Raw genomic sequence first — 27,247 nt, forward strand, 5'->3', positions numbered from 1 at the left:
TACTGCTATCAGAGGACCAGACTTCGATGAATAAATAGTTCTGGAAACCCACAAATTCTTGGTTTGGATTTGTCTAAGCTGCAAGCACTGGAGCTGTGTTTTTAACCAAGGCTGTCAGATTCAGGTCTGGTTCCGGAGCTTTAATGCATGGATCACCCTTAGACAGGGGCACCCTCCCACGGGGGGCTCCCAGAGCCCTCCCGCGCTGCCCTGGATCTGCAGAACTGCCGCAGACAAGTCGGAATACTTGGTTCGCGGCTGCAGGCGCTCGTACCCGTGTCAGGGTTGCTGCAGACCGAGGCGTCCCAGGCTTGTACAGCAGCAGCGGTTCCCAGAGGTACGTCTGCGTGGGAGGACTCGCTCCTCTCTGCCTGTTTATCGTTCCCTGTTCTGAGTGTGGTTTGCCTTGAGCAAAAGTTCTGCTTTTATTAAGTGGACTTAGGAGGGTCGTAGCTGAGGACAAGACCAATTTCCTCAGGTTCTTAATTAAAGAACTAAATTCTTGGTGAAGAATGAAAGTTGAGTAAACTTCACTGCTGTCTGTTCGCTTGGTGTGCAGCACTACAGCAGGTTGCATTGGAGGTGAGGATAGGGTGTGATGCCCGCTTGGTGCAGTCAGCACTCAGCCTTGACAGCAATTGATCTGAACTCCTCCGCCTGCCGCCTCCTCTCACGTGTGCCTGGTGGAAAATACCGCAGGGCGTTTGGAAGTCGTGGGGTGGCTCGCTGAGTATAGCCAGCCTGCTCTGGAACGGCTGCAGTGAGGAACTGCTGCTGCCTGGTGAGGCGGCTGCCGACAGAATTTCCGTTGCTGCTCAGATAAACCACCCGGCTCAGTTCTGTCCTGCTGAGTGGATGAGTTTCCCTTTGCTTCTGGGGTGATCTGAGCTTTTTTAACAAGAATGCATCTTCTGGGCAGTCCCCAGCCATTGATTGTGGTTTTTTGATGTATTTCTCTGCCAAATCAAAGTGTATTTTTCCTACTCTAAAGACTCCCCCCCCCCCCTCAGCTAATTAATCAAACCACCTCTTGGTAACTTTTGATGAGCTCATTAGGTGTCAGAGATTGCCTGGTAAAGCCTTTCTTGCAAACTTACTTTCACCCTTTAAATCACATTGGTGGTTTTCTTTATAGCTCTATAATTTTTCTCCCTCCTTGTAAAATAACCACCTGCGTGTCTCTTACTGATCTAGTCAATAATGGAGCACACGTGGAACCAGGTTTTATTTGACTTGTATCTAAAGGAATGCATTAACCTGTCTCTGCAACCACTAGCTCACTAACCATTCATTCCATGTGTCACACCTTTTTCCTCTGTGACTTGTTTTTTCACTCCTCAAATGCAGTTTTAGTGACACAGGCGCCTATTCTGGGCTGCGTTTTCTGCTCGGCTGCATTCCCCTGGGGTGGTTCACGTACCTCGGGCTCCCCAGCTGCTCGGGGTGAGGAAGTCCCACTGCACCGTGGCGGAGGTGGGAAGGTTCCTGCTCCACCGCAGCAGCAGGAAGGAAAGAAGAGCTGTTGGTCTCGCTACGGCTTGTGATCAAAAGTTCAGAGGGGCATTTTATGCCTATTTGTTGGGGTTTTTGATCGCTGGAGAGAGAGAATGAGCAGCAGCTGCCAATTATCCTATTGTTTTTCCATAATGATACTTGTAGGAACATCCAGTTTCCACAGAGAGTGGACAGAACAGCACGTGAGCCTCCCGAGCCCTTTTCCCCGCAGCCCCGCCGGCTCAAAGCAGGGACTTTGTGGAAGTTGCAAAGGTGAAACTAAGAGCGGTGAAATCTGAGGCACTGACGCCTTGGATGTGACTCCGGGTAGTGGGGTGTTCCTCTTTAGTTTCTCCGAAACAAAATGAGTCCTCTTTGCCATCTAGCTGTAGAAAGGCTGTTTTTCAGCACAGGTCATCTTTGATTGTTCCTGGTTTGCTTTAGGATGTGTCTTTGTGACTTCAGTCCTGAATTGTTGGGTGAAGCTGTGGTACTTTAAACCCAACCAGAAGACATTCATGACATTCATTTTGCTTGCAGCGTACAACCCGATCCCCAACAGTGCTCAGGTCTCCATGGGAAGGTACAGGAGTTCCAGCATGAGTCCCTGATGTGTACGACGTACTTTAGACCCAAGCTTAACCTCTGAAGGATATTGTTGAATGAGAACTGACTTTAGAAAAGAAGGTTTGAGGGTGCAGCAGCATCAGGCCCCTGTGCACTGCGAAGCGTTGGGACCCCCCCAGCCAAAGTGCCAAGGCTTTGGAGGGGGCGAGGGGCCCATGGGATGCGTGAGGTGGGCTGAGCTACCCGTGGGCTGCGCTGTAGGCCCCGAGCTGCCACGTAAAGCAGTTCTTGTTCCAAGTGGTGGCTTGCAAGGTGTGACACAGAGTGCGCTCTCTGCGGGGATTTTGGGCAGCTGGGGAGTTCCTGAGGGTGAGCTCTTTCTGAGCAGCTGGGTTTTGTACCCTTCCCACTTCTGTTGAAAAGAGGGGCTTGAGCCTCAGGGGTTTCAGCGTCAGAAAACATCTTTCTGGTCTCTTGTTTTTGTGGGCATTTGTTTTTAAGTTAAAAAAAGCTCTTTTTCTTTGTAAGATGCAGTCCAATCCCTTCTTCATTCCACTGGCCATCTTCTGTCCCCCTTCCCTTTTAACACCCCACAACATCAGTCCCTCATGCTGGAATTTCACTGCCGGGGGGGGGGGGGGGGGGGGGGGGCAGCTCTGCCCTGGGGCTGGTACTGATGTCCTGCCCCAGGGGAACAGCAACTGCTGGTGGTCCTGGGGATGGGGGCAGCACTGAGGGCAGCACTGGGCTCCAGGTTCTGCCCCCATGCTTTGGGGAGTCCCTGGGCTTCACCCTCTGCAGCTCAGGCCCGTGATCCTGACTCCCATCATCCCAGAGCAGAGCTCAGACTAAGGTTAACAGATGTGAGTTGTGACAAAGCACGCTGTTACTGTAAAAAGAAATGTAAAAACTGGGACTTCCACACGCTGGCAGCCTGGGAAGAGGTTCAAGGTGAGGCCCTGGGGTGAGGCAGCTGAGCTGCCCCTGCTCCAGTCCTGTAACGCTGGATTCACCCTGAAATCGTGCCCCAGGCGCCAGCCTGGTCCTCACCGAGAGCTTCCTGGCTCTGCTGGCAGCATCTCCTGCCAGACCACCAAGGCGCCTCACAGACGTGGTTAACGTGCAGCCCCTCGGAGATCTGTGTGCACATATGGATTATTGGGAGTTTATTTAAGTTCTAACAACGAGGCTTCACCTTTGCGATCACCCTGGTAGCTCTGCTCAGCAGCCGTGCTGGGGGCCAGGTGAGCCCGTGTAGTCTACAGACAGCTCTGCTCATGGGGCAGCAGAAACTGGCTGTTTTCTCCTTAAAACCTGCATTCCTTACTGAAAAGGGTCTGTTGAGCTCACGGGAAAGGATCTGCCGTCTGCAGTTCCAGTCCTGACCTGGTGCCTTCCATCATTAGCTGATTGCATTGGTGTTTACTGGAGTCAGCTGAGACCAAAACACCTAAATTAGCTGGAAACTCCCAGGATAAAACTTCTCTCTGCTGCTCCAGGGCTGCACCTTTGCTGTCCCCTGCTCCTGGGTGCTCAGCTGACCTCTGCAAGTTGGGGGGGGGGACCAGGGTTTCAGGGCTCTGGGAGCTCGTTGCCTCTGCTGATTCCCCATCGCCCCAGGGAGGATGGGCCTGTGCACTTTAGAATGAGGTGCTAGAAAATTTTGAGGTTCCAGGAAAAGTTTTAGGCACTGTCCAGGAGTAAACCCTTTCCAAGAAATGTCTTTAGGCTTTAAAAGTGTAAAAATTGAGAGATGCCTCTTTATTAGGGAAGAATTAGAAATATTTTGGGTTTATCCTAGCAGAGGTGCAGTAGAGATGTGTCCGTGATCCTTTCTGCAGCTGAGTTTGCTCAGGGCACTTCCAAACCCAGCTCGTGTTTGAAAGACAGAGGGGAAGCCTAAATAAGACAAGGCCTTCTGATAAAGCATGAGCCTATAAATGGAGACAGATTAATCCAGGCCTAATTTCTAGGGCTTACACTTTTGTAATCCTTTTGATCCCCGGACCTCCACCTACTTTGTGGGAGTAATCTGTGCCCCCACCCAGCAGCCAAGCTCTGATCTTAGCAGAGGCTTATGATTTATTTCATGCCTATCCTGGATGTCCGCTCGGTTTGTCGGGGGGGGGCTGATTTAAAAAAAAAAAAAAAGTTAAAAAAAAAAAACAAAAAAACTTTAAACTCCCTCTGGCATGTCCTGTTCCGGCAGCTCTGGCTCGGGGATGTACCGCAGCGAGCCTGGGGGAAAAAAAAACCTGCGAAAATGGAAGATGTCGGAGTGGGGACCCCGGGCATGGGGACCGCGGGGATGGGGACCCCGGCCCGGGGGCTCCGGGACCCGCTTGGAGCCTTTTCGGGCGCCATGGGGAAGGAGTCGGCGGGGCCGGGCCGGGGCTGCGGGGCCGGACCGGGGGAGGCGGGGCCGGGCCGGGCCGGGGGAGGCCCCGCAGCGCCGGGGGAGGCACAGGGCGGCGGCAGGCGCAGCCGGGACGCGCACGGTACCGGGGCCCGGGGGGGGGAGCGGGGCCCAGCGGGCGGGGGGGGGGGTGGCCGGGGCGCTCGGCACGGTGAGTGCCCAGCCGGGGCGGGGGGTTTGCAGCGGGGCCCCCCCCGGGGCCGCCACGTCCTTCCCCTGGGGGGGTCCCGCCGGGGCCCGGGGCTCCGTCCCGCACCGGGAGCGGGGAGCTGACATGGTCCCTCCGGGCCGGCGTTGCGGTCGCGGGGAGGTTGGGGAGCCCCAACCACGGCCCCGGCCGCGGCCGCTCCATCCACCGGCGACGGCTCCAGGCCCCGCGGCCCGAGCGAGCCCAGAGGCCGTGCTGCAGGGCCGGGGGGGGCTCGGTGCCCGGGGCCGCCCCCCCGGGGCTCCGCTCAGCACCCGGCGGCTGGGAACGAAGGTGTTGCTGCCGTGGCGGCAGCGTGGGACCATCTCCATCCCCTCCGGCAGGTGACGGGGTGGTCTGGAGCCCGTGTGCCCTCCAACAGCCACCGCTGCTGGGAGCGGAACCCACCGTGGCCCCCGGGACCTCGGCTTGCAGGGAGCCAAGGGGAGGGAGAGCAGCCCAGGGGCACGGGCAGACCCACGGCAGCTCCAGCCGGCCAAGAGCGGCTCACGCTGAGCTCCTGGTCAGCTTTGGCCAAGGATGGGCGGATGGAGAACCCTGCGGGGATGGGGATGGGGATGTGGTTGCGTGCCGACGGCAGGGTTTGCGTGCCGGGCGGTCTCGATGGGTTGCCCAAAGAGGAAGGGCGAGCTGGTGGGGCTGTGACAGGGGAACACAGCTGGAGCCTCTCCTGCAGCTGTTCTCAGTGCTGAGCCGCAACCGGGATCAGCCGCGGGTTTGGGGTTGGGCCTGTCCATCGCTGGGTGCCCGCAGGGATGGGGCGAAGAAGGAATGCCTGAGGGTGAGGTCGGCTCTGGGGGATGTGGGGAGAGGAGATGTGGGGGAGCCATGTGCCGGGACAGCATCGCCCGCTGGCCAGGATGGAACATGAGAGGTCACCTGGTTATTTTGCCTGCAAAGGCTGAAAAAAATGGAGGTCTTCAATGTTTGCGAAGGGAAATTAAGTTGTTCTTCAGCTTGGTGGTGTGGCTGGAGGGTGAGGGTGCCCTGGTTAGCCCAGGGGTAGCTGGCTGCAGCTGCAGCCACCTGAAGGGACGAGGGCAGCTCTGGCCGGGCAGCAGAGGGTTTGTCTCAGACCCGACACTAATAGCAGCCTGCCCTGGCGTGTAGGGCGTGAGAGAGCAAATGAAGGAGAGGAAATCGCCTGCGTCCAGCTTCTGACTGATAACGTCCATCGATCAGTGTCTAATAGAAACACAATGGCCCTTTCCAACGGGAAATCGGCAGCTGCCTCCTCTTGCATCATGGGATGTGAGATAAGGGCTGGCATTTTCTTCTCCTGTAATCGATGCTTTGTTTTGAGACGTTTGGAAATACCTCGCAAGCAAGTTCCTCGTTGTAGAGCAGCACCACGGGGTGCAAACAGCACCGTGGAGGGAGGGTGGGGGGGGCTCCGTGTCATGCCGTGGGAGGTGATGCAAAACAAGCAGCACCACCGTTTAGCAATTTCCTGTCAGCAGGGGCCTGTCCAAGCCACCCGGCCGCCCGCATCTGAATGAAATGTCACGCTCTGGTCACACTCGCTGTGGTGAAATGAGGGAGATTTGGCATCCTCGGTTGGCCCTGAGCAGGGAGGTGATGCTTTGCTGTTGTCTCTCCGACGTTGGCAGGGTGATGCCAGCTTGATCCAGAGCCATGTCCAGGTACTTAAAGCACTTCACGGTGGTGGGGGATGACCCCGTGCAGTGGAGCAACGACTATCAGAAATGGGAGGATGAGGAGGATGAGGCTGGGGAGAAGCAGCTGGATTCAGAGATCAAGCTGGAGCCCGCCAGGAGCCACATCTCCTTCAAGGACATGATGAAAAAGCTCTTCAGCTCCCGCAAGTTTCAGGTGAGGCAGAACAAACCCAGGCCAAAGGGAAACAAGTACGGGACTTGGCCAAAGGTGCCTGTGACAGCAAAACCAGTGTGGGATAGAGCTCGAGGCGGGCTGGGAGCAGCGCCGAGCTTGGGAGTGCTTGTGGTGCCTGCAAGAGTGGCTGCTGCCTTCGAGCTGAGCCGTCCTGTCGGAAACAAGCTGCTTTGCAGCAGGTGCAGATGTTTCCTGAGCGGTGACAAGCCTCAGTGCATGCTCGTCGCAGCGCGGGTGGAGGCACGTGCTCTCCCACGGCTTGAGCTCCCAAGACACCCCCCCGTCACGCCAGGCGGTGGGAAACGGCTGGGTTTGGTGGGGAGCTGAGTGGTTTCGTACGGGAGACACTTTGCAGGAATAACCCACCAACCAGGGGAGTCCTGGGTGGGAGCAACAGAAAGCTCCATGAAATATAACCAGCCAAAATGGGGATGCAGAGCGTTGGGGCATATTTAGCTGAAGGCTGCTCTTGCTGGTCTGTCCGTGCTGGGAGAGGGTTCACGTCGTTTCTTCTCCTCCGACAGATCGTGGTTGTCTGCTTGGTCATCCTGGATGCCTTGTTGGTCCTTGGTGAATTGCTAATGGACTTGAAAATCATCCATCCGGACAAATATAATATAACTCCAAAGGTAAAATGCAAGGAAATGTCAATGTGAACCATGATTTCCCCCCTCTCTGGCATTCAAAGCCTGTTAGATAGGACGACTGGGCAGGCAGGACCTGCGCCTTCAGCCTTGCCGAGCCGGCAGTCATGGGTGCAAGGACAAAGGTCTCACAGACTCGTGTGACAGCCCTGCGGTGTGCGGGGCTGGCCTGGCTCGGCTCGTGCCAGTCTGTGCAGCAGCTTCACGTTTCTTCTGGCTGCAGCAGAGCTGAATCGCTCTCACCACCCTTCTCCTGGTTGTCTTCGCACCTCCTGGTCTGACTTACCCAAAGCTGCTGGCTGCCCAGCCATGCTCACTCTGGTTGTCCTTTAGAGCAGAAGAAAAGTCCCCAGCACTGCTCCTTGTTGAGTCAGATCAGCTGGGCCTTCGAGTGGTGGAGGTTCTCCAGCTTGCCCTGCTCACATGCACACAGGAGGGTTTCCTGGCCCTAAACTTGCACTGTCTTTTCCCAGGTTTTCCACTACCTCTCCCTTTCCATTTTAACCATCTTCCTGGTTGAGATGGGGTTTAAAGTCTTCATCTACCGCTGGGAGTTCTTCCACCACAAGTTTGAAGTGCTGGATGGGATTGTTGTCATTGTGTCGTTCATCCTCGACATCATCCTCATCTTCCGGGAACACGAGTTTGAAGCTGTCGGGCTCCTGATACTCCTGCGGCTGTGGCGCGTGGCCAGGATTATCAACGGTAGGTGTGCACGGCCGGTCAGGAGCTTTCCCTTGCGCGTGGGCTGGATTTGCCGACCTTACCTGAATTATCTGGGGTCGCATCTTTGTTCCCTTCTCAAAGCCACCTGTGAGACGCCAGGGTCTTACTCTCCCAGTGAACTCAGAGTTTCACCCGTGCGATTTTCCTTGCTGGAGTGTGGCCTTAATTAGGATGTAACTTCTTTGGAGCAGCAGCAATCTGCCGCTTGTGTTGGTGCGATGCCTCAGTGATGGGGGCACAGCAGCTGGCCCGGGCTAATGGAGATGCCCAGCTCTAGCATGGCAGCATCAGGCACATTCCCCTTAAAACAACCCAAAACCTGTTCTTGCATCCCTCCCTCCTAGAAGGGGATGGCTCATGTCTTAAGTTTGCATCGTAGGATCCTTTTGGCAACACTGTAAGAGGGGAGCAGGGTAAAACCCTGTCCTCCTGAATCTACTTCTGTAGCAGAATGGGTTTTACTGCTCTGGTGTTCTGCTGCGACTCTGTCATCCCCTCCAGGGATGCTGCAGGGAACGTCCTCATCTCACTTGGGATCTTTTTTTGTTTGGATTCAAAGGGCTCTCTGTAAAAAGGGGAATATAAAATGTCCCCAAATCAGGCTTTACTGACTCTGCTGTTGTGATTGTAAATTGTTGCAAGTAGATGTAAATTCAGACACTTCTGAAACGTTTTCTTTCTTCTCTGGGAAAGAATGTTGGGATTCAAAAAATGTGGCAATGGGATTGTCCCCAATTCCTGCATGAAACCTCAGCCCAAGTGCTCTCCTGTGCCTACAAGCGCACTTTTGGTGAGCATTCTGCACTTGATGCAGCTGTAACTCTTGTTACCTGGAACAAAAGGAGAGGATGGCTGGGGCCAAAACCGTCCCCTGCAGCCTCCCCTGCCATTTTGAAGGGGACAATTTGCCTGATCGGCAGCACTGGCCAAGAAAAGGGAAGATGTGAGAGCAGCTTGCGGCTCTTTTTTAGTTCGGAGTGAAATTCAAGAGAAACCAGATCCGTGTGCAGCTGCGTGAACCACAAGAACTTCTGTGTCTCTTCACACGCTGTTTTACAGCAGAAAACCAATATTGTATTTACAAGTAAATCTCCTTATCCTTGGGTGCTTCTGGTTTTCTCCCCAAGCTTCTTGCCATGCCCACCTGCTTGGAGCAATGGAGGGGACAAAGAAAATCTGCCCCAAGCTTTGGGTGTTGGGTGTCTAAGCCTAGGCACGGTTCAGTGCCTTCAGTCACTGTTGATTGATCGGGACCAGGTTACAGGCAGGTGGGGACCATTTGATGTTAGCAATGCAAATAAGCAGCATCGCTGCTTTGTCTTCAGAGAAATGAGCCCCCAAACCCCAAGCCTGCTGCCTGTAGCACTAGAAACACAGGCACGCATCAGTGCCTGCCTTCCTGCACGTTGTTCTGTCAACAGCCGGAGGACAGCTCTGGCGGGTAGGAAGAACGTGATGTTCTTGATGCTCTTACCAAGGCACCTTTTTTTTTTTTTTTTTTTTTTTTCTTTCCCCTCTTGGTAAAGGGTGGGAAGAAAATGCCGTTGCTGTGGGGGCTGAGTTCACGTGTAATAACCTAACCTATATTTCAGTAAAGAAGTGCCACCTCCGCTGTAACGAGAAATGCGTGCCCTTACTGCAGCCACGCGAGGTGAAGCCAAAGCCTTAAGGACCTGATGATGTGCCCTGTCCCGTTAGCTGTGCTGTGTGCTGCTGTTAGAGCAAGGCTCCTGACTACCTGAAACCAGCTAAAACACAGCCCCTCATGACAACAAAGCTGCCAGTTACGTGTCCCCCCCCAGGCTCTGCCAAGGGAATGAATTCAAATTCAGGATTTGAATGACAGTTTGACTGATTAATTCAGCTCAGAGGCCAGACTGCCTCTTCCCAGCAGAGTATCGGTATCTGAATCCCTGGGGTGGCTAATTTAAAACCCTCCTCATTAAGAAAAGCACTTGGGAAGGGTGGTTTGAAGATGACAGAAGCAGAGCTTGAGAGGAACACATTTAACTCCTTGAGTACAGACCCTGTATACTGTTAACCTCCTCCTCGTGGCTGGTTTACATTGTAAAACGAATCCACTGTGAATTGTTTCACAGGAATAATTTTATCGGTAAAGACCCGCTCTGAACAACAAGTGTCCAAGCTAAAGCAAGCAAACCTGAAACTTGCAACGAAGGTGGAACAACTGGAACACAGCTGTGTAGAGAAGGTAAAAAACCCCACTTAATTTAATCGAAGTTTAGCCACTGGCTGCTCCCTGGGACAATCTGGCTTGGGATTCTTTTGCAAGGTTGCCACTGTTCAGGTTGGTTTCCTCATCAGAAAGTTGTGGGGTGAGCTGGGCTGAAGAACCGGAGCCCTGCCTGTCCTGCCCGTCCTTCCCTTAGCTGCTTCTCTTGCAAAGAAATGACGGCTACCTCTGGCCTGCTTCCTTCAGCCAGGTTGTCCTGTTTTACTGCAGCGTGAGATACATTCCAGCAGTGGGAAGATCTGTGGGAACCTGGGAAACTATTTTAAGGTAAGAGCTATATTAATGATTTGACTTTTGTCTCCTCCAGGAGCAAGAAATTGAGAGGCTTAACAAGATACTAAAACAGCACGGACTTATCAGCGAGCAAAAATAGGAGGCCAATTTTCCAAGATCTGTCCTGGAGAGTGTAGTGTTGAAATCTGCTGGTTTGACCTGAACGGTTTTCCTGTCTCTTTGCTTTCTCTTGTATAGTGTTGTCTATAAACATTTTCTATTTGACCACACTTTGATTAGATCTTGGGATTGCAAAAATGATTTTGCTGGAAAATTAATCACGCGTACTCCCTGTAAACAGTGATTTCGTAAGACGTTTCTTGTACAGTTGTACAGTCAAAACCGCAAAATTTAATTTAATAAAGACACATCTTTACAAGCTGTACATCTACAAAAGTACCACTTATTTTGAATAATTAAATTTTTCTGTGATAGTGTTCTTTGTTTGCAACATCTTGTAGAAACTTGCAGTACAAAGGATAAAAATCCAGGCTGAGAAGGTCATTTCTTCTCTACAAGCTGACCATTCATCATTAGTACGTCTCTTCTTTGCCAACCATTCTTTTCACGTTGTTGGTAGTTTCCTCATTTCTGTTGCTGCTTGTGCCACTTTATTTATATAACGTTCATTTCAAAAATACTACCCCACCACTCCTTTAGTTGACAATCAAATCAGCACCAAAATAGAGGCAAACATGTGCCATCTTACATCAAACAGTGCCTTGTTCTCAGCAGCAGATTTGAGTTCCGATACCGCGTTCTCTCATCTCTTCTTCCATTTGAAATGTTCGTTTGCAGCCCGCTGGGCTACAAAGTTCTTTCTGTTTCCACAGCTCATAAATCAACACATTAAAGAATTAGAATATGTAAGAACAGATGTAGGTGAGTGGACTGCTGGGAACAGTTAGACTACAGAAGAGCTGTTAGAAAGCCTGTTCTAAAGGACCAGGCTGGTGTTTGAACACAATGTGAACTTTTTCAGGTACTGGAAGGTCCCTGTGGTGAGACTATTTTATAGTTGAAGAGTAAGATTCAGTAAGTGGGAATTTTGAAAGGTGTTGACTGTGGCAGGCGTCTCCAATTGATTTCAGCCAGAGTCAGCGGGAAGGGTCATTGAGCTTTTCTGAAAGCCTAACTTAACTGCTCAGATTTTTTAAAGAAAGGTAATTAATTAGTGGTTTGGGAAAAATAGCTAGAAATGTGTGGCTTATTCATCTATGAAAACAGATAAAGCAGAGGCCTTATCTAACAGCACATGATTACTTTAATTAACAATTTAGCTCTGCTGTTCACAGAATAATGAAGCCTACTTTCCTCTGGAGCCATACTGTGTCCCTGTGCTCTTCCCTTCCCCTCCTGCCTCCGCACTGCTGGGCAGGCAGCCCGGACTAGCACTGCTTCAGAGCATCCGATGTGCTGGGAGGCTGTTGGCTGTACGTGTGCCGACTGGCCAGCTAGAGCCACCAGCAAGTTCATGCTGCAACCTTTCTTCCTCTCGGCAGAGCTATAATTGGGAACTTTCCACTTAATCTGGGGGTTTTTTTCTGCCCTAAAGCTTCTGAGAACCCTCACAAGGGTTCATCCTTTCTCTCTTAGCCAATTTTAACTCTGTGTGTCTACAATTTAGAAGAAACTGATGGCCCATCACAGTGGCTGGAGAAAGCTCGCTGCTTTAGGAAGTGGACTAAAAATCAGGAAAAAACATAAATATGGCTTTTTTTGGATGCATACTTACCTTAGACAAATGGAAAGAAAAAATCAAAGGGTAATTTGGCATTAATGGTGGGCCAAGCTTTATAGCCTGGCTCTGCAGGTGAAGAAATATCAGTGAAAACAACAGAACTTGTTATGGGAACAGTCCTTTCCCTTCCTGAGGGAAGCTGCAATGAAAATACAAACAGTCATTAGCTTCAGTCTTCTCCTTGTACGACTGCCTTGTTTTGGACTGCTTGTATTTTCGGCTGTTATTTGTAAAAAAGTTTTGGGTTTTTTTCATATACAGTTCCATGTTTCTTTTCATGAATGATGTATAGATTTTTTTTTTGAAATGTGTTTTGGCAAGCAGCCCACAGTTGTGTTTGAGTTGGAAGAGAAACTGGGGTGTACCACATTCTAACATGAAGTGCTACCTTTAGATAAAGAGATTAACTGGGTCACTGTCGCACAGCTGATACCTAAAAAGAATGGCTTGTTTTGCTTATCTTAAATCCTGTAATTTAATTACATACCTGCTTCAATGTGGTGGTAGTGATCGATGCTGTAACGTTCACTATTCTGGCTTGTGGATTGACTAGGGATCCATATTTAGTCCACTTCACTTCTATTTCAAGTGATACTGGTATTTGGCACGAGCTCTGAAAAGTGTTATAAATTCTCTCATTGTCTGACTTGTACAGAAGCAACCACATTAATTATTCATCTTATTAAACTGGCAGGATGCCCCCAGAAAGCTCGCTCCGGGAGGTTACCAGAGCAACTAGGCCACGCCTGTGCCCGGCACTGCTGCCTGTTCAGGCAGCATAGGTGCTTGTAGCCTTGGCTCGGGGTGTCCCTGCAGTTTCTCCCTAGGTGACAAACCAACTCTGTAACTGCATTTCAGGCAGGACCGTTCTACCTGAGTAGGGCAGGACTCCTTTGGCTCTTAAGTCCTAAGCTGGCTCTTTTTAGTAAGGAAGACTTATTTCAGTAATACCGCTGGAACATTAGAAAATCCTTAACTCTGCCAGGGCAAAATTTTGCAGCCTACAATATTAAATATTTTTAGGTATTCTAGAACTGTCAAGTTTCTGGTTACAGAAATCACTCACTGTTTAGTTGCAGAAGCATGCAAGAAATCTATATACCAGTTGCCATTGAGGGGGTGCTATCATTTGGCACATGCCAAGCAGCACTGCCTACCATCAACAGCAGGGGCTGCGCTGCATCAGGAGGAAAGGGCTAGTATAGAAGATGTTAAGAATAAATGTAGTGTTTGGGTCACTCAAGTATACTGTTTCTGTGCTTTAAAGGATTCTGTGCTTTAAAGGAGTCTTGCTATCTCATTCTAAGATGGCATAAGAGCACCAAAGAGAAACACTGATTCTGTTACTTCAGTCTTTCAACCTGACCTCTTGTGCTTCATCCCATCTGAAGACCAAGATTCTAAACTGTGGCTAGAGCTCATTTTGTACCTCACATGTTGTCCTGATCCTAACTGACAGGCCTGGATACCAGCTTGATTAAAAGCAAACCCTGTCTTCTGCAGCAAGATTGAAACTCCTCATTTGTGAATATTCCAGTAGGAGGTTCCTCCAGTTTTTTTCTGCATTTCTTTTTCCCCCCTAGGTATGAGAAACCTAAGCTGATGCTGCAGTACAGGTACAGATCTTGGGAGAGAGAACAGTAAGAGTGAAGGGGGTGGTGGTAACTTTCACCTGTTCTGAGGTGTGGAGGTGAGTTATCGGCACCCAGTCGAGCACATCCTGGCTTTGAGAATTTCCAAATGAAGCCACGTATTCAGGAAAGCTTTGTCCCTTCAGTAAATCTAGGAGGGTCTGAGTCAAAGGCTTGCACTTCATAGCTGCAGTAATTCTTCCAGGAAAAAAAAAAAAAAAAAAAAGATGAGTTAAAGCAAAGTCCAGTGGTTTGGCACAGTAATAATTTCTCCTCACTGTCATGCACTGTTGAAGCCTTCTGGCTAGAGTTGCTAAAGTACACAATCTTTTAAAGAGAAAGACCATTGTTAATTAAATGACATTTTTTTAATAATTAAATACTCCTACAGCAGTATAAATGCCCCAGAACCTGAACAGATCTTAATGGAAAGGGTTGTCAGAAGGTTAAGAGCACTAAATCAAAAAAAAAAAGATGTGTCCTCTTACCGTAACTTACAGCCTGATATCATGTTATAACCAAATAATATTGGGGTTCTGGCTCCCTGAGCTGCCAGACAGTCCTGGTTGGATGTACTTTGCAGAATGGTAAGTTGACTGTATTTGTTGGTATTCTGAATGATGCCAGATGTAACACAGAGTTAAAGGGAAATGCAATACTTGACATATATCATGAAGACAGAATCCTTAATCATATCCTCAAAATATATCTGAAAATGCTATAATAGCTCAAGACTCCTCTTACACCATGAAGAAGCACAAGAATGTACAATGAAGGTCTAAATCTACCTTACTAAAAAGCCCCGGGAGACTGCAGTCAGGACTGAGTCATTCGCTACTTCTAAAACATAGCCAAAAAAGCACACTTGCACTTTTGTTAAAGAACAGATACATTTTATAGATGTCCATGCTAGAAAGTGTTTGTGAAGATGGACCAGAATGAGTGCAACAAAGAAAATTTCAATAGGGAAAGGATATCCTTGTGGCCGGAAGCCCGCTCTTATAGGCAGTCCAACAACATAACCAGGATTACCACTGAGAGGAACTGGCTTTGTATTTACCTGCGATGCAAACATAGAGTATTAGTTCTTATCCTGTACTGAAATGGTTTGAAAACACAGAAATATTTCACTTATTTTAGGATTATTAGCTGCCTTGAACAATGACAGTAGTAAGACTGCTCTGTAAGATTTTAACAGTTCTCTAACACTGGGGCAGGCCTTGCTTTCACTGGATACAGTAATAGAGTCACAAAATGACTCTTCTAAATGTGAACAACAGACTTTGGAGACCTTTATTACCCAGTTCTGAAATGCTGCCTCATTTGTGTATCCAGGGCAAGTTACATTTTACCTTGCTGCCAACAATTGTTCTGATTCAAGTTTAAGAAGTTTTGTAATTAAATGTCTTTCAACAAGTCATCCGTAACATCTCTAGCACTTACCTGAGTAAAGCTGATTTCAAAGCTCTGCTGTATTGAAAGTGCTTCTTTGTTAATTGCCCCCAAGACAAAAGAAGCAGCTGCTTCTATTATTTCTCCTGCGCCTGTGTATGTAATGTGATAACTCACCTGAAAAATTAAACATTTTAGATATTAATTAGAACGAATACATAAGAGTATGAAACTAGAAAAAAGGAATTTAAAACTCTGGATTGTTTTCCTTCTTCCTTGCTTAAGAAACACTCAACTACATGGTAGAGATATACTATATCCTCAGTTGTAATAAGGATGGGTCCAGAAAATGGGAGGAACTGAAGCACTGCTCAGTAGGTGACTAGTCATTTTGCAATGACAGTGTATTAAAAACACAAAGACCTGCCTCAGTATCTGAGGTAGCGTATGCTTTTATAAGCACTGATACTCAGGGACTGACAAGACACTTTCCCTCCGGATGCTGATCTAGCTTTCTCCTACAAATTAAGACACGTGGGTTGAAAATACTGCCTATTTATTCTAGTTTGTCACTCATTTCCTGTCTGCAAAGGGAGACAGTTTCAAGAAAAGCAAGAAAAAAGTTGTGGTCTGATCTGACAGACAAAACCATGACATTCACAAAGTGGTCATGTTGGCAGATTTGCATACAAAGGGCGTGATTGTTACCAAACCAAGCCACTGGTTAGCAATGGTTGGAAACGGATCTGGGGTTGGAGCCTGCTTCTTCATAAACCTCTCCTAAGCATAAACCCAATGATTATCTATTTAAGATGAAAAGATGAGGTGATTTGCACTATGTATTCCTCTGTCTCTGCCACTACTGTGCCTAAAGTCATCTTCTCCCAAGCATAATATAAATTCTAAACTCATGTTGTTGTCTGTTATGTCACATACACACAGTAGTAATAGAAAAGGATTTCATCCTGTCTCTGTGTTATGTTGCATATAGTTATTATTTTTTTGCAAAACACTCTCTTTTATCCCAAATTCAGTGTTTCTCCTGTCACATTTGCTTTGGAGATGTCACAATACATGGAAACTGTGCAAGGCCTTTCTCACATCTTTGTAATTTGTGAATCAGAAAATATTTGATGCATACATGCTTTCCATCAAACGTGAGGAGGAAAAGAACTGTCATACTTACCCCAAGAACTATATTTATGCACAGTTCATCCAAAATCATAGGAAGCCTGAGGACATCACTACCATTAAGTAAAGTCCGCATTCCATTCAGAGACTGGACAACTATGGACTGGACAGTAATATTAACCTGAAAAACAAATTCATGTCATTTCTGAATATTATGTATAATTATTTTTGGCTTTTTTCTGTGTTATTATATGTGTGATCCTTCCGAGTTTTGTTCCTCAGAGACAGCAGTCAATAATCCTCTGAACAACAGCTATGTTACTTGTATTGCTGAAGTTCAACAAAAGGTTCTATTTTTAAGCAAGTAGAGAGAGTTACTTAAAAAGAAAGAGTTTTATATGAGGGGAATGCATCTGGCTTAAATGTTTGCAGGTAGCATATTATCTTGAAGTTGCTAAGTATCATTACTGGTAGCAAATGATAGATTTTTTTTTTTTAATTTAAAGATTAAGGATAAAGGCCCTGTTCTGATGAAGTCAGTGAAAAACTCTCACTGACTACAATTAAGAATTTTGCCCCCAGCTGTTCTAACTAAGTTAGAAGGATACTTACCATCTGACTTGATTTGGGCACCTAGAGGAGAATAAAAGAACAAATTCAAACAATAGCAAAAGTATGGCTTATTACAAGTAGCAGTTAAGTAAAGCAGTTAAGGCTTCACTCCTTTGCCTATTTAACTATCATTACAATAACTTTCACATGGCAGAAGTGATTGGATATACACTACAGTATCCAGGCAGTGTGAAAATAACTGCTATTCTTTGTGACTCGTAAGCAAAAATCTTACAGTCCAAGCCTTTTCTTCCCCTGACAGTAAGTGGAAAATTTCTTAGTGACTTCCATCAGTTTTCCATCAGGCCTACCTTTGACTACATTGCCAATAAATATACAGTGCATTCAGTAAGTAGTAGATGAATCTAGTGTTTCCTTGGACACTCTATTTGCAACTCAGAACTAAGAAACACTGGCAAAGTTTACTTGCATCAGAAAGGTGACTGGAGAAAGGCATCTGTTTGGCATGACTGTTATTGTGCATCATACCGTTTGACCTATTGAGGGCGTCAGAGAACACTCTTCCCATTGCAGATGTGTGCAAAACCACTTCTAACTATTCATAGACTGCCAGTGTAGGAAGTCTGCCAGGCTGTTCGTACCCAAAGAAATTAAAAGCTTTTGTCATCCCGTTCTGATGGTAATGAGTCCATAGTTTCATGGTTTCTAAACAAATGAGAAGCAAGTAGCCCTCTTGTTACACAGCACATGGACATGCGCAGTTGCCCCACTGGAAAATTTCCACCAAATTTTCATGGAAAGGCAGATATGTCAGACCAAGGTCATCAATCAGGCCTGCAAAATACTCACATAGAGCACCATTTTGTCAAAAGCTTTATTTTTGTGACTTTCTAATGAGCATTTGAGTCACATCTTTGGGAAGGGACCAAGAATTAGACTCTGACCATGAAGCGAATTCTGCAGAAAGACGACAGGCTACAGAAACCAGTCTGCTCATCTAATGTCATGGCGGAAAACACATTCCTATGAGCTGGAGACCTGAAGGTGATGCAGGTAAAGTCTGTCACACACTGTCACATATTTATATCAACACCTCAGCTCAGCCATCAGAATCAGCTGTATGAATAGAAGCGCTTATAAAGATTAGACTCCTCCTTTAGGGAAGCATGCTCTTTCTGACTAGGGTAGACGAAATGATCACAGCTCCTAAAATTCTATTTATCTGTGACAGGGGTGATGGCTTATGTTTCCGCAGGTCACTGACAGACAGAGCTACAGCCTCACTGCTGCCTCCCACTGACTCATCTTCCCACCGGCCAGGAAGGCAAGCAGGGGCAGGCAGCAGCACATTGCTTTGGCAGCTACACAGTACACAGTAACCTTAGGATGAAGCATGGCAACATTATGAGTATCTTGGTAGAGGGTTCCAAGCATTCCCAATGCCCCTTGGGCCTGCTGGATAGGCCAGGATGCACACCAGAGATGAACTGCAACAATTACAGACCTTTGTATCACTCAAGTTGCCCAGCCTGGCAGTGAGAGCGGGCTCACAACGATGGGGTTCCTGAAGGAACTGCTGTAGCAGTTCTCTCACCCGGGGCTCCCAGCAAGCCTTCCTGGGCTGGTGTGTTCTGCCATTTCTTTTGCTGGCAGCTCCACCTGCTGGCACTGGAAGGGCTCCCTCCCGTGCCCTGTGACCACCCTGTCCTCAACACCAACTCACTTTTCTATTGTCACAGCCCATCTTTAGCTCCCTTAGGGAAAGGGGAGCTTCCTACAAACCATCTCTAGCATCCATTCAGCCTTCTCCAGTTCTTGCATCTGATCCTTCCTCAATCTCCAATGTACTTTGGACAGAAACGTGACCTCTCCTAAGCCAGGCCATTGTAATTAGCAAGCAGTTTGTGGGTAACATGTTCTACTTCTGTTCTACTAAGGAAGGGGAACTCATCTTTCAATCCAAAAACATTCAGCTGCTTGGAGCCTGTCTTGAGGCATGCTTTTTTTTTTTTTTTTTTTTTTGTTCTGCAGCCACCAAGAACTCTAATTTTGGGTGCACATGGAAACACGCAAGGCCCTTCTGAGGTTTTTCCACCTCTTCCACAGGGGGATGATCAAAAGCTAGTATTTGTGGGAAACCCTTTGCTGATTTCAATGAGGTCCTCACCTATGAGAATGATCCCACCTGTGAGAATGTGAATAACTTAGTGGGCTTTCCTTTACTGTTGATAGCTTTGGAATCTCTGAGGAGACCGGAAGGGGTCTTTAAGCAGTGACTCACTATGGAATATTAATTATATTAATTCAAATAATTACATAAATTAAAAACATTTTAATGGTGGCAAGTATGCTGTTTCTTGATGACCTTCAGCTTCTGGAAGGAGCTATCAGGTTAAAGTATGAAGTATTTCAGTTTCAATGTTACATGCAGGACTTCTTTTTTCTTCCTGAATATCTGCAAAGGGCATTTATTTATACATAAGCCACCATCCTCCAGTTCAAAAAGGAATGAAAAAGTAAGCTTAGCTTTGAAAAATAACCACCAACTGGATTTGGCAGCAGGTTGGATACAAACAAATTTGCTCTCAGTGGGGTAAAAGGTCATGTTCTTTGAGGAGCATAATGAAGGCTTAGCATGCACAGGCAACACCTCACTATTAAAAACTGAGGCTTGTAAAAAAGATATATATGCAGAGGATTAAACTTTACAGGTTCTTCTTTAAGTACAAAGGTTTACCAGCTTTTTAAAACCCAGACTTCTTAGAATCATGGACTCTGGTAATAGGCTTCTTGGAAAAGCTTGAACATGCACAAAAGCATAAAACTGCTGCCATTGCACTAAGCGTTAGCTCAGTGACACAAGCTTGTTTCTTCAAGACTATTATTTTTGTTGGCTAAGCAGAGAACAGTAAATGCTTCTGTTATCGAAGCCTGAAGTAGAAAACATTTCCAAAGGCTTTTTGTATAAAAGTCTGCTATATGGGGAGATTTTTTTCCCCCCAACCCACAATTTAAAAATCCAAATAAAACACCATATCCTTTTGTAAACAGAAGTTACTTAATTCTGGAGATGCAAAAAGATATGTAATATCAACGGTCAGCTATATGACTGTTTCAAATCACACTTACTGCTAAAATGCTGGAGTTGATATAGAACAGCATACTGACTGCTTGAATGTTGCCACATTTTTCCACACTTACTGATCTAGTACATTTTGTAGCCTGGTTTACTAAAAACCCTGGAAAAAAAGTCATAAAGTATAACTGAATGAAATTAAGGAGTAATTATGAAAAGCAGAAATAAAAAACAATGTAAGAACCTCAAGTATAAGCAAAAGTGAAAGTAAATGTAATTTCTTTCACAGATAAGGTTTTATGTGAGCTATAAAGAATGGTACTTTCTTAGATTCTCCAGAAATGCCACAAGACAAAATATTACTTCTTAACAATAGAAGCTTAATAAAAGCTACAAGAAGATTTATGACTTCATTTCTGAGATCTCATAAGATCTTTTTCTTTCACGAGAGACTTCAATTTTCCTATGGTCATCATCATGATTGTTATGATACCTTATTTAATAATAACAGTGGGTTTTGGAAAATGCAGGTACATGGTTTTGATTGTGGTTGTGGCTTCCTTTTTTTTTTTTTTTCCTTCCCCCTCTGCAGATTTTCAGGAAACTGTGTGAAAGGTTAAAATGTAGAGCTCAAGCCTGCAAGTCTGACTTGACTTGCATTCAGGCTGTGAAAGGAACTTCGTTGTACCAAAGGGACGTCTTACAAAGGTTGCCCAGTTAGGTCTTGCTTTGTGTAATACCCTCTTCCCTCATGGTGTCACCCTTATACTATTTTATTAAATCAATTATGCCAAATAGAATGTTTTATTGTTGGATAAACAACCCATTAGCAAGACTCTCAAGGATTACATATCTAACTTTGAATATTTAATATAGATCCAATGCAACTTCCAATCTATGTCTAAAACCCCCCAGAGAAACAGAAGCTATTTGAAAAAAATTTGTTCATATTTACATTTGTGTGTGCCAATTTACTGACTGATCAAGATCAAGTCAGAGCAGAACACTCTAAAGCAAATAAACTGGAATTCAAAGCATTTTCCAACCTGCAGGATTCGCATCGGAGCACCAAGAGGAGACAACAGAACTAGGCAGTCTTAGAAATGCATCCACTGTCTGTATAGGAACACCATACTGCCAAATAAAACAACATATTCAAGCATATAGGTCTGTTTCACTCCATGGTAAGTTTTAGAACATTTATATTAACAATAAATCTCAATAAAAGAAGTACTTATTTCCACTATATCTGTCACTACTTTGTGCATCAATTCTTAAGCCACTGCTAACAGCTTTATGTTTACAATAGCAAACCAGCTACTTATTTTTCAAAGATCTTTAAAAAATCTAGTTCACTTTTTAAGTAAGCTAACACAAAACACTACACTTCTTATAGTTACATTTCTATATTTAAAGAGCAAAATAAAGTTTGTCTTTTCTAGAAGTACTGCAATTTTTAAAAAGCAGATGCAAACAATGCTCGCTTGTTCTTTTATGGAGCAATCTAACACTAATTGAGTCGGATAATTATTTACCTCATATCTGTAAGTTTCATTTGCATCAGAAGGATTTTGAGCATCTGTGTTCATATTCCAGCTGTCAGGCTCAGCACTGAAAGTAGCACTACTAAACCGTTCAAGCAATTGATCAAAATTTTCAGAAGTAGGCATTTCAGGGGAACTGAAGGAGAGTGCTTGTTTATCTGTCAAAACATTTTGAAGAATGAGATAACTTTTAGGATAAAAGATACAGAAACAGTATTTAGTAACAATTTTTTCTTCTGGAGTTGTTAAAAGCTTAGTGACAGAAAAACACCAATGCAGCTTTTCTTTAAGAGAAAACCTTGGTGGTATCTTAATTCATCTTTTCACCCAGAGCACAAACTTAAGTCTAGAGGAAAGAGGTAAGTGCCCTTCTTTGAAAATCACAGTTTCTAACAGCATCAGATGTTCCAAACCAAAGACATGCCAATTAGTGTCTACAGTCTCCATGGTAAATATTCAGGCGACTACTGCACGGTCATAATTAAATTAAGAGAACACAGTACTGATCACTTCTTACTTCCCTGCAAGTCACTTCAAAGCTGGCCATAGAGGATTTGTAACACTGGTGCCTACTAAATAGTTACAGTAACAGATTGGGAAGGAGTCGGTTTCCCATGAGACAATTTTAAATGTTATTTATTGGGGATGCTAAATTATTTACCAAAAAAAACCCCAACCCCAACCCAAAACTCCAATTTTTTTTCCAACTAAGACTAAGAGTTAGAGTATGAGATGTTTTAATCCCATAGTTTCACAAGTGAAAGGATTACAACATAAGGCCTGTGAGCATACAGAATAACCATTTTCCTAACAGGTTTAGTTACTTTTAATTTTATTCTGTTTCTGGTACCTAAAGAGCTTATAAAAATAAAAGCACAATGCTTAACATTGGCAACAACTCTACTTACAGTTTGTAGCATGAATGCAGAAAACACTGGGATTGACTTGGTCAATTAATTTAAATATCCTTTCTGGTGGATTTGCTTCAACATCAAGTGAATATATAGCAGCTTTCTGACTACAAAGACGGCTGTCACCTCTGCAAACAATAATAATAAAATCAATAATCCACCAGAAGTTAGTATTGACTGTATTTTAAAGTTCTTTTCATGTATTGAGGCAGCATCAAAAAAGCCCTAAAGAGATTACTCTTTTAAAAACAATTTGTATAGCAATTGTGTCTCCTTAGAAGGTTTATATTGTTTTATACTGTGCGCTTAGTAATAAACAAAGGAATTCTCCAATATGTTATACTGAAGATATTGAAGAAGTGAAATGACTTTTAGAAACAACTTTTTAAGCATGCAGTTAAACTTTTCCATGAGGTGAACCATTTGTCAGTAGGATCACATCACAAATCAAACACCCTTTTTCTGCTGTTTCAGAGACCACATAGCCTGTGGTCTTGTGATCAAACATACTTGTGATCACATACTTGTGATCAAACTCTTGCAGTAATTAGCACAACTATGCAAATGTATATAAATCTAGTTGTGTAAATAATGAGATTCACATACTTGCAGTCATTGAAAATCCCATGGATTTTCATGCAAAAAGAACATTTTACACAAAAGAATTTGGGGAAAGAAACACAACTTCATTTTATGCATTTCTAGTTGACAAAGACGGAATAGTCACCCAAGACAATTAAACTGTCACTCAGGAAGGCGTTGATTAGACCTTTCTGCTATATATAAATATCTATAAATGGGTAGCAGTAGTCATTGTGTGCAAGAACAATAAGAAACGGCAGTCTGGGATGACTGCTAATTCAAATTTCAAAGCACTGAGAATAAACCCCGGTGTTGAGATTGGCATAATTTATGCAGAAGGTGGGTTGAAGAGCTGTACTTAGTGTTCTTAGAAGTCACCAAGAGATTTTCTTACATTATGATTTTGAAGTGAGCTTTCTTAACTCCTTTTTGAGAAGATGAAATTGGGTGAAGGTGTTTTCCAATAAACTGTAAATAGCAAGGAAACAACTACCAGCATTACTTTATTGATATAATGCTACATTTTACTGTTTGTAAAGTGACAGACTGGCAGTGAGGGAACAGGCTGCGAAGCTGACTTGTAAAACTAGGATCAGAACAATGCTCACACTGCTTCGTTAAGCCCCAAATTGATCAAGTTTCTAGCTGATATCATAAACCGTAATGAAAGAGGTTATCGATAAATTGCGGATGACCAACAGAGGTGGCCAGATGGTCTGATGATATCAGCTTTCTTAACTTCCAGACACTGCATTATATTGAACATCTAAAGATGCATTATTCTTCCCCCAACAGAAGGCATCACCACCCGCTTGCCCATAGACAGTAGCACAATGAAAGAGAGAAAAGCAAGGAGCGCAAGTTTAGAAAAGAGGGAATAAATGAATGAGAAAGTGGAGTGGGAGGCTGATTTACTGCTCTACCTGGTTGGGGCCAGAAGTTTACAGGCCTAGTGCAGGAAGGACTGGTGACAGGGTAGGCAGGAGTTAGGATGGCAGGGGGCTAGGAATTGGTAAGAGGATAGAGCTCTTACAAACACATGCAGCAATTAAAACAAGATTTTGTATTTCATATAGCTATTTATCCACTTACGTGACAATAGGAACTGAACATGTAGTAAAGAGACTGAAATCTGCTGCGTTGCAATCAGGGTCACAGCAGCAATTTACATCACACTGTGCCACCAAGAGATCACAAACACACAGCTTGGCAACTGGAGGAGAAAGTTAAACTAGAATTAGAATTGAAACTTTACACATTACACCATGTTCCCTAACGCTTTCGTTTTTCACCTCGCCTTATTTTTGACAATGGTCAAAAGACTATAGCCAAATTCACGTGCTTTTTTTTTTAAGTCAGTTTTAAAAGCCATCTTTTCTGCTACTTAGCAAATCTATTTGGAACACAGTAAAAAAACCAAGAGCATGCTAAAAACTTATGGCGTGTTCCCTGCAAAATCAAAAAAGCAACTTAATAGAAATTTTGAAATTATGAAAATGTACTCAGCCCTGCAGAGGGGAAAAAAAAGAGATACAAACAAGGTATGCTTGTCTACTTGTTTCAGCTTATTGGGGGAAAAAAAAAAAATTTTGATAGAGCAGTGAGATGTTTACAAGTATTGAGCATGTCCCAGGGTCCAGCAATATATTTTCCTGATGTGCCAACATAACCATAGTTGACTTCCTTGAAATCGTTTTTTCTTTTTATCTCTATACTGTGAAATATTGTAATAATACAGAAAGTAATCACTAGCAATTCTGTAAACTGTCTCTATAAAATACATTTGGCAACTTTCTAAAACATTGTTAGGTTTTCAAGTTTACAAATTCAAAGAACAGATATTACTCTACTGAACTGCTTTTGAAAGTTGCCATTCTATAATAAGTCTAGACTTAGGAATAGCACAGAATGAAAAAAATGAAGACCAGTGCTCTGTAGGCATGACATTCAAAGAACGCTTGTTTTCATAACTGGTGCTTCTTTTATTTCAAATTGACTATTGCCCATTTCTCCATGGCCTCCTCGATGTTCTCTGACCATCTGAACAGTATCCAGGTATTTCCTGGAATCTCTGAAGTTCTGACTGTTCTGTTAGCTGAGCTCAGCTCTGGAATCCTTAGTTCACCTTGTAAACAAGAGAAGTTTAAACATGGATGATCAGATTGCAAGGTTATGTCTCCACGATCAAAATTTAAGTCTCTTTTCCCTAAGGAGGTACACACTGGGACATGTTTAATTTGGCAAGCAATCTAGGGAAGCTGAACTGATGGCAACAACACTGGGAAATCAAAAGTTAAATAAAAGTATACTTGCCAATTAAAAGATAGCACGAAACACCTTCTGATAGCGCAATGACAAAAAATTGTGATCTATACTACCATAGCACCACTATATATCCACAGAGCTGGGGCTGAATTTGGTCTCTTGGGGCAAACTATGCGCGCAACCAGCTGGGTGTGTAAGTGGAGATCTCCAAGCACACGCAGGGTGAGCCTGGGTCTCCTTCGCGAGGCCAAGCTCTGCCCTGTGGGCTCAGAGCAGGGTGCTGGGTGGGCAGAAGCCCCTGCCCTCTATCAGTGCCAACTCACAGGACTGTGCGTGCTAGGATCAGTTTGCCTCGCTACTCGAAGGCTGTGTAGGGAATTGCTGAGCCTGCCTGCTAGAGAGGGGTGCTCAGAGCAGCGCTGCAGCACAGCCCCGGTAAATCCCCGGGGGTCCCAGCGAGAAGCAGGGCAGCTGCTGTGCAGGCCTGTCCCAGCCCCAGGCGGCTGCCGGAGGGGGTGCCAAGGGCCCAGCGACGACAGGAGGCCCAAGAGAGGCCGTGAGAGGGGCTTGCCTTGGCCCGGGAAGAGCTGCCGATGCCCCGCAGACCCCGTCCCACCGGGCACCCACCGTCCGTGACCGGGGCCGGCCCGCTGCGGGTCCGCACCCGGGTAGCAGCGCGGATCTCTGGTGGCGCCACGGGACCCGCCGCACTGGCCGTAGGCTCGGAGACAGACTCCACACTCGACTCTGCTGTCCAGAACGGCGGCAGCAGGAGGGCGAGGATGAAGAAAATCCCGCGCCTCAGCAGCAGCGCCGCCGCCATAGCAGCCACTCCCACACCGCCCCTAGCAACGGCGCGGTTACCAGGGAGCGCGGAGCATCACGGGAAGGGCGTGTTCCGCCCCTCCCCGGGGCATCACGGGAAACAAAGGGCGCGGGGCACGATGGGATATGGGCTGTGCGGCCTGGGCGCCATGGCGGGCGGCGAGGGGAGGCCGGCCCCCGGCCCCCGGCCCCCGGCCCCCGGCCCCCGGCCCCCGGCCCCCGGCCCCGGCCCCGGCCCCGGCCCCGGCCCCGGCCCCGGCCCCGGCCCCGGCCCCGGCCCCGGCCCCGGCCCCGGCCCCGGCCCCGGCCCCGGCCCCGGCCCCGGCCGCTTTCCTCAGGGCAGGGGAGCTCGTGGTGAGGTTGCACGCTGGGCCTTTGGCTAGGTGTGACCTCCTGTGAGGTTGCCCTGCTTGCCCAACTGCTGCTCTCATGGTAGTCTCAAGTGTCTGCTTGTGCTACGCATCCCCCTCAGAAGCAGCCCAGTGCGGTGGTAATCCAGGTGTCTGGCCCTGCAATACCAAGCTAAGGGCAACAGGAAAAGGTTTAAGGAGTAGCAACCTGGGTGTAAGCCACGTATATTATTTGGGCAAAAATGCTATTGGAAGGCCATACGCAAAACCAGAAGGAATGGCCACTTGTCAGCTATAAAATCTTGTGTTTAGCATGGTTTTGCAACTGCTTTTTAGTAATCTCCTTTTCTTAAACTAATTTTTAAAGTCTTACCAATTTATTTCTTCCTTTTGAAAGTGCCATGGCTCCTTAATATTCAGTGTGCATATTCATTAATTAATCTTGTTAGTAATCTTGCAATATATACAGGTATTTTTATACGTATTTGGAAAAACTGAGCTAGAGACTACATGATTGAGATTTCTTAAGGTTATCTTACAAGTGTTAACATCCAGGCTTCAGTTCCAACCAAGAGATTACTTTGAAATTCAACTTGCTGAAGTTTGTCTTCTGCATTATCTGATCAAAAGCAACTTTACATTTGCTCTTGCATCAAACTGATGAGTACATTGTTACACCGTGTTTCTTATTTTTCTGACCAGGTTCATCTTGAAGAGAAGTCGACAAAAGCTTTAAGACCACAAGAGGGCACGTTCTTTTTTACATTTCATATGCTGCTCTCCGTGCCAG

The 27,247-nt window shown here is 46.1% G+C and overlaps 2 protein-coding genes across 5 annotated transcripts; one reads left to right on the forward strand and one right to left on the reverse strand.

The window, feature by feature from the left end:
* Nucleotides 1-4,485: 4,485 nt before the first annotated feature.
* On the forward strand, nucleotides 4,486-13,614 carry HVCN1 (hydrogen voltage gated channel 1). Of its 2 annotated transcripts, XM_075769360.1 has the most exons (7): nucleotides 4,489-4,559; nucleotides 6,296-6,518; nucleotides 7,064-7,168; nucleotides 7,657-7,888; nucleotides 10,009-10,121; nucleotides 10,374-10,430; nucleotides 13,462-13,614. In XM_075769360.1, the coding sequence occupies exons 2-7, from the start codon at nucleotides 6,321-6,323 to the stop codon at nucleotides 13,513-13,515; spliced, it is 759 nt and encodes a 252-aa protein (XP_075625475.1). In that variant the 5' UTR covers nucleotides 4,489-4,559; nucleotides 6,296-6,320; the 3' UTR covers nucleotides 13,516-13,614. The 2 variants fall into 2 exon arrangements, with proteins under 2 accessions (XP_075625476.1, XP_075625475.1); XM_075769361.1 differs by lacking the exons at nucleotides 10,374-10,430; nucleotides 13,462-13,614 and adding an exon at nucleotides 10,471-10,821 and having other exon boundaries at nucleotides 4,486-4,559.
* Nucleotides 10,753-26,202, reverse strand: TCTN1 (tectonic family member 1). Of its 3 annotated transcripts, XM_075769358.1 has the most exons (15): nucleotides 25,910-26,149; nucleotides 24,110-24,230; nucleotides 22,433-22,563; nucleotides 21,516-21,682; nucleotides 21,027-21,114; nucleotides 20,034-20,143; nucleotides 16,944-16,964; nucleotides 16,387-16,512; nucleotides 15,252-15,377; nucleotides 14,786-14,868; nucleotides 14,297-14,437; nucleotides 13,850-14,006; nucleotides 12,665-12,790; nucleotides 12,172-12,316; nucleotides 10,753-11,576 (listed from the first exon to the last, which is right to left on the reverse strand). In XM_075769358.1, exons 1-14 carry the CDS (start codon nucleotides 26,103-26,105, stop codon nucleotides 12,173-12,175), a joined length of 1,737 nt encoding a protein of 578 aa, XP_075625473.1. In that variant the 5' UTR covers nucleotides 26,106-26,149; the 3' UTR covers nucleotides 10,753-11,576; nucleotide 12,172. The 3 variants fall into 3 exon arrangements, with proteins under 3 accessions (XP_075625473.1, XP_075625472.1, XP_075625474.1); XM_075769357.1 differs by having other exon boundaries at nucleotides 10,753-12,316; nucleotides 25,910-26,202; XM_075769359.1 differs by lacking the exons at nucleotides 10,753-11,576; nucleotides 15,252-15,377 and having other exon boundaries at nucleotides 12,028-12,316; nucleotides 14,297-14,435; nucleotides 14,784-14,868.
* Nucleotides 26,203-27,247: the final 1,045 nt, after the last annotated feature.

Source organism: Balearica regulorum, chromosome 17 (genome assembly GCF_011004875.1).
Source record: "Balearica regulorum gibbericeps isolate bBalReg1 chromosome 17, bBalReg1.pri, whole genome shotgun sequence".
Classification (NCBI taxonomy): Eukaryota; Metazoa; Chordata; class Aves; order Gruiformes; family Gruidae; genus Balearica; species Balearica regulorum.

What these genes read in the sequence shown, in the direction of transcription:
- HVCN1 (XM_075769360.1), top strand. Translation starts at nt 6,321, where the DNA reads ATGTCCAGGTACTTAAAGCACTTCACGGTGGTGGGGGATGACCCCGTG. An exon ending in TCAGCTCCCGCAAGTTTCAG is followed by an intron (nt 6,519 to 7,063) that starts GTGAGGCAGAAC and finishes CTCCTCCGACAG; the next exon opens with ATCGTGGTTGTCTGCTTGGT. An exon ending in AATATAATATAACTCCAAAG is followed by an intron (nt 7,169 to 7,656) that starts GTAAAATGCAAG and finishes GTCTTTTCCCAG; the next exon opens with GTTTTCCACTACCTCTCCCT.
- TCTN1 (XM_075769357.1), bottom strand. Translation starts at nt 26,105, where the DNA reads ATGGCGGCGGCGCTGCTGCTGAGGCGCGGGATTTTCTTCATCCTCGCC. An exon ending in ATGAAACTTACAGATATGAG is followed by an intron (nt 21,115 to 21,515) that starts GTAAATAATTAT and finishes TTTATTTGGCAG; the next exon opens with TATGGTGTTCCTATACAGAC. An exon ending in ATATCAGGCTGTAAGTTACG is followed by an intron (nt 14,007 to 14,296) that starts GTAAGAGGACAC and finishes TTTTCCTGGAAG; the next exon opens with AATTACTGCAGCTATGAAGT.